General features: G+C 36.5%; 1 protein-coding gene across 1 annotated transcript; it reads left to right on the top strand.

The window, feature by feature from the left end:
• Positions 1 to 208: 208 nt before the first annotated feature.
• LOC148855129 (putative glutathione S-transferase DHAR2, chloroplastic) lies at positions 209 to 9,531 on the top strand. Its single transcript, XM_088983508.1, has 6 exons — positions 209 to 733; positions 1,976 to 2,066; positions 2,430 to 2,573; positions 3,450 to 3,567; positions 7,750 to 7,890; positions 9,159 to 9,531. The coding sequence occupies exons 1-6, from the start codon at positions 526 to 528 to the stop codon at positions 9,243 to 9,245; spliced, it is 789 nt and encodes a 262-aa protein (XP_088839634.1). The 5' UTR covers positions 209 to 525; the 3' UTR covers positions 9,246 to 9,531.
• The last annotated feature ends 713 nt before the right edge of the window (positions 9,532 to 10,244 follow it).

Raw genomic sequence — 10,244 nt, forward strand, 5'->3', positions numbered from 1 at the left:
GGTCTTGGGCCTCTTGGTCCGGGGTCTAATATTTAGGGCCCAATAATAACGGTAAGCCTCAGGTCCACCTTGTCTCAAATTGATAAGGACCCTCCACGTGGCAGAAATTATGGGGATTTGGACCAAGTTCTAACGCATTTCCTTTTTGGGTTGGAAGTTGGAACACCAAATCCGATAGAAACTCGACCCATTGACAGGATCCACCAACAATTCAATCCAGACATTTCTCATTTCAATTTTCAAATATGCGAAAAGTAACCCATTTCCCATCACCTGAGGCAGAGACCCAACCCCATACAAATTGACCCAACAATGTTTCACTGGACCCCAAACGGACCTCTTTATGGGCCATTAGTGGTGGGCCCCCAACCAACCAGACTGCCTCAGCACCATACATCCTCTCTCACGGTACGAAGCCTCATCTCTCCCATAACAAGGGAGTTCGAAACTGAGAACCAAACACCACACACGGTCACAGATAGACAGATAGCCGGAGAGAGAGAGAGAGAGAGAGAGAGTTGAGCAATGTCCACTGCAACCATACCTCCAACAGCTCTTTCCTCTGCTTTCAAACAAGTCTGTGCACGAGGATTCAGCTTGTTTACGGGAACTTCGAACCATCTTAAATGCCGGGGACGCTGGAGAAATCTCACGGTGAAGATGTCTGCGGTATCAGACCCACTTGAAGTCTGCGTCAAAGCTTCAATTACCGCCCCTGGCAGGCTCGGAGACTGTACTGATTCTCTTCTACTTTTCATTTACCCTTTTCTTTGTGGTTTCATGGGTAGTTGCTTGATGTGTTTTGTGGATAATGTGGTTTATGGCTTCTGCCTCCGAATTCATGGTTTATGGATTCGTTCGCTTTATTTGTTTACTTGGGAATGTCTCTGTGCTTAGTGGACATTACGTGTTTCGCATTATGAGATTCTGAAAGACTCTCTTTTTCATGGTACTGTAGATACGCAATTTTGGGATTCCACCAATTGCTTCTGATTGGGAATTGGGTCTTTAGTACTGTTACTGTAATTTATGTTTTTTTTTTTTTGTGCTGATTAATGTTATAACTAGGTTTCATAATCGTTTGCTTGGTTATTATTGATTTAAAACACGGGGAGATTAAGCTCAGGTGGATATTGATTAGTGAGAAACTTAATTTAGGATCAGAATTAGACATCCATTTATAGACCCAAATGGATATGCGGATGAATCCTTAGATGGACTTCCGAATTGAAGCTGTGGAGATTCCAATAATTTTTTTTTTCCAGTTTCAATGGTAACAGAAGTGGAATTCTTTGAAACCTTTTTTTTTTTTTTGGCTCGAAGTAGAGAGTAAAAAAAGAAACATGAACAAAACATACGAAAATATTTAGAAGAAATAAGAGATGAAAATAAGAAGTGAACTGATGTCCAGAAAGAAATAGGCCGGCTACCTCATATTAATTATGTTTTAAAAATATCAGGATTTTTATTTATTTGCTTTGAGCGGGTTGCTTACTTAGTAACTATGTAGTCTTCTTTGGCAGCGTATCTAATACTGGTTAGAAAATATTAAGATTATCTCTCCTATATTTTACATTCCTCTCAACTATATTTCTTGCTATACATGCTTTACATGGAGTACCTTTTTCTTTACTTCCTCTGCAAAATTCAGCAAGTTTGCAATATTTTATAATTCAGCAATCAAATATGAAGAGCAGTGTGAGAAGAAAGAAGATATTCAAGAATGGAAATAGATTGTCAGGAAATAAAATTAGAAAATAGAAAAAGAGAATAAATGAAGATATTGAAGGGATTATTACTATTACAAAAAGTGGAGGTTATGGGAGCTAGCTTCAACAATCGCAATTCACTAAAGTAAACTTTTCTGTTTTGATTCAAATCCGGAAAGTCCACTTATGGTTCTATGCTTTTTTTTCTCTTATGGTTTCCTTCCCTTTTTCCATGTCTGCGATATTGAAACCATTTTATTTGGCAGGTCCATTCTCACAAAGAGTTTTGCTAACTCTTGAGGAAAAGCATCTTCCCTATGACATGAAGTTGGTAGATTTGGCTAACAAGCCAGAATGGTAATTCTCTAAGGGGCCATTTGATAACGGCTGAGTTTGCTGAATTGGATGAATTATTGCTTTGTCTTTAGTGGACAAAATAATTAAATAATAAAAGCATTCTATGGTATGGTAATCTACCCAACTTCATCTTTAGCCATTTAAGGAGCACACAACTGCCTTGAAAACTTTTTCACTAAAAGATAAAGGAATAAGCTTTTCGGTTCAGTCACTTCAGTTGTTATCAAGTGGACCCTAAATATATTTGCCTGATACTCATGGATGTGGAAAAAATCATTTTCTGTTCAGGGAAAAGAAAGAAAGAAAGCAATATCTTTTATGTTTACTTCTTACATTTTGTCCACTTTTTGGTTTCTGCTGTAGGTTTTTGGAAGTCAGTCCAGAAGGTAAAGTTCCTATAATCAAACTTGATCAGAAGTGGGTCACAGATTCAGATGTTATCACCCAATCATTGGAAGAGAAATTTCCTGAACCACCTTTGGGAAGTCCACCTGAGAAGTCTTCCGTGTATGTATATCTACTTTTGGTTATATATATGGTCATCTATGATATAGTCTTTCCAAGAGAAAACTCCAAGGAATGGGATTATCCAATTTGTTGTCCTTTCCATAATTATAAATTGTCTCGAGCAGCAGTGCTCTTGGTATGCCAAGTTCCCAATTTCTACTTTGTTTCCATTGTCCTATAATACTCTTTGGCCTTGACCATCTCTATGAAAGGCTTGAGATGAGATGTACAAGGTTTTATGACTTTGTATGGGGCCAGAGGGGCTGATACAAAATCTTCTCTGGCCTTGATTTCTTGTTCAGTGTACACTGTTCCTAGATGCACCTTGGATGGAAAACATGTAATAGTGAGTATCGCAACTTATGCCCAAAATGTCTACCTCAAGCATCGAAAGAAAAACAGACTATAAGGAACCAGAGGTATGAATATTGGATAGGCAAGCTTTTCGGATTTTAGTGTCTGTTGCACAATACATATGTTGCCCCAGAGCTCAGTTGTTTATTAAAGCAATTGTTAGTTTTACCATATTAAACTGATTTCTATAATCCATTCTTTAACATGACAAAAGAGTCACATTTATAGAAGGAAATAAATTAGTACTTAAATTTTTTTGAACTCAACAACTTTTTTTACAAAAGGAAAAGAATGTACAAGATGAGCAATAAGACATCACCTGAAAGAAATAGCTTCAGTGTACAATGTTCATGATTTTGTAACGTTTTCATTTTATCATTGTTGACTGTTCTTATCAACTTAACCACAAGTATTTAACATTTAACTTAAAGATTTTGACAACCTTCAGCTGCATCAATACTGTACCCCAGGCATTATTGGACAGGAATTTATGTTGTATCCTTCCATTGTTTCCACTTGCAGGGGATCAAAGATATTTTCCATTTTTATCAGTTTCCTTAAAAGCAAAGATCCCAGTGATGGAACAGAGCAAGCATTGCTTAGCGAGCTAACTTCCTTTAATGAGTATATCAAAGAAAATGTGAGCATTTCAATCTTTTATGCTCCCAGTGCATTCTTTTACTGTGAGATATAATTAAATCTTTATCTATTTCAACAAGGAAAGAAAGGAATCACATCTATTTTTAAATTTAGATTTTCCCTCAGTATATGTCACCTGCCATGTCTCAGAGTCCACTAGATACCAATGAAATATTTAAAAATTTTTAAAAAGAAAAGGTCTTCCACTTGCATAATCTTGCTTTCGATTGTTTACATGTTGCAATTTGAGCATTCTGAGATGTTCATTTCCAACCATTAACATGATTGTGAGAATAAATAGGTAGGTTTCCTTTTTTTTTTTTTTTTTTGAGATTTGTTCAGGTAGGCAAGTATGATACTAGGAGGACAAACAATGTGAAGACCAAATACTGATGGTGGTTTTCCCCAACATATACAAAATGGTGACAAACAAGGGAACCATGGTTCAGGAAATCTATGAAGTTCATTCCAGCTACGTAATATGGGCCCCTTGATTAACTAACGAGTAATGTCATTGGTTGGGAGGCTGATCAGCAAATTTCCTTGTTTGTATTCAACAAAGCAAAATTGCAGTAGGCTGGAAGGATAAAAGGATTTTGGGCTTAACTTAAATGGGCTTTTCTCGGTTAAATCCTTCTATGAATACACTTGTTACACATGGCCAACACCCCATTCCCTTGGTGATGGATCTGTTCCCCTTACCAATGTTTTAGAAGGCACGGAAGGTGTACACCTGGAGGCGCCTCCAGGCGAGGCTCCCCCAAAACGCCCTGAGGCATATGCCAGAGGCGCTGACACCTCTGAGGTGTACGCCTCAGGTGCAAGAGGCATATGCCTTATATGTTTTTTTCACGAGGCATGCTAGAGGCGTACACCTCATGCGCCTCTTGCACACCCCATGTAAAAAAGATAGAAAAAACAAAGAAAAAAGGAAAGGGGAAAGAAAGTGGGCTGGGGACTAAGCCCCCAGACCCCTTTGGCTGAGGGGGCTTCGCCACCCCCCCCCCCCCGCCCCTTCCCCTTTTACCTAGTGATATGCATCTTTATTCTTCTTAATATAAAAGATTTTTATTAAAAATAAAGAAAAATGAGATCCTCCTTCCTCTTCTCCCTCCTTCTTCCTCCTCATCCCCTCTCCTCTTATGTTCTGAACTATGCCTCACACCTCTAGGTAGTGGAACGCCTTGCATCACACCTCCGTGTTTTAAAACATTGCCCCTTACATCCCAACAAAAATTTGCTTCTTAGTGCAGACAGTGTATATGTACAACTTCTTAATAATAGACCAAGTTATGTCAAGAGGTTTAGACCAGGGACATATATTGTGCTTTGTGACACTCTTGGAATCAGTCCCACACTTTCCAGTTTGCAGTTTCTCTTCAAGGCTATGTTTGGTTTGATAGCAAATAAGAGAGAAATATTCAAGAAGTTTCTCTCTCATTTTCTGCCAAACCAAGCATAGCCTAGAGGTACAGAATCATTTTATTTAGGTAACTGTTTAGAAGCCAAATAGGTAGTACCAGAAACCTTGTCTGGTTTAATTGATTCATGACCTGTTAAGCAACTTAACAAACAAGATAAAATTCTTTTGGATCAATTACCATTTTCTATATGTTGGTTTCTCTGAAGAGAAAGGAATAGCAGAATTTCAAAAGGAAGAGAAGTGAAGAAAATGCTAGCATTGGAAGGGTGGAGTGCACTAATGGAAGGAGATTCTTATATGATTCTTGGCTGGCCTGTAAAGAATGTTAAGGATTCATAGCAGTATAGAAATGAATTCTGAGATATAAAAAGAAAAAATGGAGAGGGGCCTTGGAATCACATATAGGTGGACCCCAAGATCAGTCAATAGTATGACCAATGAACTTGCAAGACACAGAGTGGGTAGGGAGCAATTGCTTTGGGGGAGTGGTTCTCTAAAATAGGAATCTGTAATATAAGAAAAGAAAGATAGGATGGGCAGCAGGGATCGGCCCATTGTTTAGGCCTTAGGGAAGTTTTGGTTTATCCCTTTACAAAATTATTTACATGTTAATTAATTTTGTTAGTGATCAAAAGAAGGGTGGAATGCTTCAATATTAGCATATTTTGAAAGATTTAACTCTTCTCGTTTTATTGATGACTGGAAAAAATAATACTTGTAAATCTCAGTCAGGTATGGAGTTGTAAATTTTGTACATGAGCTGATCTGTGTATACTTTCAATCATTTGTTCAATTCTTTTGATAATAATATAATAAAATCAAAAATTACTTTATCATTCAAAAATCACCTTCACACTATTTTCAAAGATATCACATGATTGATTGATTGTTTAGGAGTTTTTTCTTTTAATTGGTAACTAGATGATTACCTAGGAGATTATATATTTTATGAGAAACTAAGCACATTTGATGTTGTGAAATTGGAAGATTTTAACCATTAATTAGATTTTCAGGACTTATGGAATTTGTTATTGTTAAGTAAGTGATGAAATTCTTTCAATTTCCAGCATATTTGTCAATCATATTTATGATCTGTTTACATATATAGGGTCGGCTATATGCTGTTTCACGATATCCATTCACATATATGGGGTTGGCTACATGCTGTTTCACCCATCTGTACTATTTAAAACCATATCCATTCCATTTGTCAATCATATTTATGATATCTAAAAGTGGTTGCTCCAAAACATTCTTTTTATGGATAGTTATAACTTCAGGCTAGTATGTTCTTTTAACTCTTCATTGTACCGATGAAATTATGCAAGTTTGTTCTTTGTTACTATGTTGTCTACACAAGAATGTGTCATAAGTCATCTTTAATAGTATTTCTAACTCTTCTACATGCTTCAACTTCTTTTATTCTAATTAAGGGTCTGTATAACTCCAGACTAGTTTGTTCTTTTAACTCTTCATTGTACTGATGAAATTAGAGATTCTAGAAGATAAGGGCAACTTTTTGCCCTTAATATCAATAAAAAGTAATATTTTTACATAATAATCAAAATGGGATAACTTTTATTAGAAAAATATCAAAAAAGGGCAGTCGCTCGTCTTCCTCCTCTGCCTCTGTATTCACCCGCTTCGACGGCACAGGAGTGGGCAGAGGAGGCATTCTGCCTCTGTATCCAGCTCTAAAGAACTGCACATCTCAGCTTCCATTAACGTTGAAATGGAAATACCCATCCATCGTGGCTATACCCCACTCTATCTTGCGCACCTGAAGAAGAAACCCACTCTATCTTGCGCACCTGAAGAAGAAACCCAGAATACATTGATGAACGAGGAAGTGCTACGTGAATGATGAGACCAAAGGAGTGCTCAGGAGATACAATTCTTATGGGGATTGCTGGGAGGAGCTCATTCAGTCAGCCCATCTTAAAGGAGTAGTGCAAATTGCAGCCGGCGGGGGTAAGGTTTGTGCTATTCGTTCACATGGTGGCGGAATTGCAGTGGTGGATGTTGTTGCCAGACCACCGCAATTGTGGGTTGTGGATCCACCACTGGCATTGCAAGCTGTTGTTGTTCATATCTTGCCGAGGATGACAAGGCCGGTACCATGACTGCTGTAATCAACATCATCGCCAGTGGTGGGGGACAATCCTTTTTCTGGGGAAAGGCCTCTTTTTTCTTTCTTTTTTTACAGTATTTTTTTGGTTGGAAATTGAACCCAGCAGAACTAGCGATGTTGGAGGAAGTACCGGCATACACCGTCTTCCCGATTGGATTCGCTGCAATTCTCACAGCAACAAGTACCGACGTACCACATTGTCTGCATCTGAAGCACAGATCTGTAAACTGTAGGCCATCACCATGAGGAGGTCCGTGAACCTGAAGTTTACGATCGTTTTTCTCTGCATCTGGTACATGATTATCAAGGAAGAGGATTTACACAATTTTGGTTGATAGGGTGGTAGGCCATCGCCAGAGGACTTACACAATGGCAGAGGAAGATGATGAACAGTGACACTGCCTTTATTTGATATTTTCCCAAAAAAAATACTCCTTTTTGGTTATTATATAAAAATAGTATTTTTTATTGATATTAAGGGCAAAAAATTGCCCTTATATGCTATTATCCCATGAAATTATGCAAGTTCACTCTTTGTTACTACATTGGCTACACAAGAATGTGTCATAACTCTTCTTTAATAGTATTTCTAAATTCTAACTATTCTACATTCTTTTATTCCAATTAAGGGTCCGTTTATCAATGGTAAAGAAATCTCTGCAGTCGACTTGTCCCTTGGACCAAAGCTTTACCATTTAGAGATTGCTTTGGGACACTATAAGAATTGGTCAGTTCCAGATTCACTACCATACTTGAAGTCTTATATGAAGGTATGCCAACCATGGTAGATATGCTAATGCTCATCATGAAGGTTAATTTTGCATCATGAATACCAGAATTTTTTATTTCAGATTATTATCATGGTCTTTTTTACTTGCATGTTGCAATCACTAAAATGTTAAGTGAACCTTTGATCCCAGATATACCTGCTTTATTTGTATTATATCAAAATTTAGTCATTTAGTTCTCATGTGCCTTTGCAAATGTATTTGGCCATGGATGTGCGCTATCCCTACTACCATGAAATTGAGGAAAATAAAAGAAAAAATAAAGGTTAAGGAAGTTTTTTTGGGATATTACATATTACACACTACAAGGGGATTAAGAGGTGAGGACAGAGCAGGGTGCACGTGAGGTCCACTTACCTTACCCCTTAATCTCCCTGTAATATGTAATATGTAATACCCAAAACAAAGGAATAGAATAATATTCTATAAAATTGATAAGAAAAGCATATTTTAAATTATTATGTTGTTCTAAATCATCAATCAAAGCCAAGAAGCTAAGGTTTATAAACAAAATAATACCCTGTAAATTCATCCTGTGAACTTTAAGAGTTAAAACTATATAATAGAGTAAGTTAAGCAAAATAATTCTAATAAATCAACCAAATAGTCTATTACAAAAACTAAGATCTGACATCAGATCCAAAAAGAATTTTCAGATGACTCAAAGTGGTCATCATCTCCATTTGGCAGGCAATAATACTCTTGCTCCAAATCATCAATCAAAGCCAAGAAGCTAAGGTTTATAAACAAAATAATACCCTGTAAATTCATCCTGTGAACTTTAAGAGTTAAAACTATATAATAGGGTAAGTTCAAGCAAAATAATTCTAATAAATCAACCAAATAGTCTATTACAAAAACTAAGATCTGGCATCAGATCCAAAAAGAATTTTCAGATGACTCAAAGTGGTCATCATCTCCATTAGGCAGGCAATAATACTCTTGCTCCAAATATCTATAGTATTGCTAACACCATATCATGTTATAATACCATACCCAAGCAAGCTTGTCTTTATAAAAAATCATATCCACTCAAATATCTATTCTTACCGGTTAGTCTGTCATGGTCATCTCCTCAGATTCTCTAAGTTTCTAAGCTCAACCACAATTTCTTTTTCTGAAGTGCATATATGGAAGTCAATACTGGATGTGGATTTATATTTACCTTTCGTACAAATAGACGTAGTTGTTTGTGTGCACGTATTGTAGTGTTTTATCTGTTCCTCACAATGCCTCTACTGGTGTTCCAGACAATTTTCTCTATGGACTCTTTTGTGAAGACCCGGGCTTTGCCAGAGGATGTAATTGCTGGATGGCGTCCAAAAGTCATGGGTTAAACCACTCAGCTGATTTTCCGAGCAAAGGATTAGGGACTTATTTAACCTGAGACATCCAAAAAATGATACTGTCTACACTCTCGCCAAACCGGCATGTAGTTCAACATAGAGGTTGTAATCAGATTCTTCAGGCATATTGATATTTTATCCATTTGTCCACAGAATTGCAGACCGACACTACATTTTTATCCATGTCATTTAATGTAAATTGTTTTCTTAGGCAGCATACCTTAAATGGTAAGCACTGGCCTTGTTATGGAATAAGATGTACTCCATCTTTCATGTATTGAGATTTGGCAGATTTTTGTTTCACATTTAAATATACATTTCAGGACAGGTGAGCCTTTAACAGACATTATAAGATCCGTTTCACTCAATGGCGCCATCTAATCAGTAAACATCATATATCTATGTTAAGGAAATCCTACGTTTTCTAAAGAAACAGAACATTGTGAATTTGTAATGGAATTCACGACCTTTACCCATTACATGATGCTAATACTTTGGTCCCCAGAGGCTTTGCCACAAAAGATGAAAACCAAGTAAGATTGGTCTTCTATTTTATTTTCTAGGATCATTTACTAAAACCTATTTTATAGTTTGCATTTTATTAAAATACCTCTTGTAGTTTGCAATTGATTTACTCAACTAACAATTCATTAGATGACAGTGTAAACTAATAGTTTTGACCCTAATTTCCATTTAAATAAATTTAATCAAAAGAAAATAAAAATACCAATGTTTCCCTTAATACGACAAGCAACCATTCTATTTGGTCAATTTTGTTTTTTGTATGAAGTGTTAATTCAGGGGTATTTATGGAATAAACAATCATAAGTCATGCCTTTGAACATTTTTCACTAGGTGATAATATTACTATTTTTAGAAGTCAACAAACACTTCTTAGTGAAACGTCAATTAAGTAAATAGGTTACAAACTATAAGGGTGTTTTTGTAAAATGAAAAATTATAAAATAGGTTTAAGTAAACCTGTAAAAT

The sequence above is a fragment of the Nelumbo lutea genome, chromosome 4 (genome assembly GCF_056320005.1).
Source record: "Nelumbo lutea isolate HS-2025 chromosome 4, American lotus-T2T, whole genome shotgun sequence".
Lineage (NCBI taxonomy): Eukaryota > Viridiplantae > Streptophyta > Magnoliopsida > Proteales > Nelumbonaceae > Nelumbo > Nelumbo lutea.

Excerpts from the sequence above, each read along its gene's own strand:
- LOC148855129 (XM_088983508.1), top strand. The coding sequence starts at position 526 with ATGTCCACTGCAACCATACCTCCAACAGCTCTTTCCTCTGCTTTCAAA. Across the intron at positions 3,568-7,749 it reads ATGAGTATATCAAAGAAAAT|GGTCCGTTTATCAATGGTAA; the intron begins GTGAGCATTTCA and ends ATTCCAATTAAG. Across the intron at positions 7,891-9,158 it reads ACTTGAAGTCTTATATGAAG|ACAATTTTCTCTATGGACTC; the intron begins GTATGCCAACCA and ends CTGGTGTTCCAG.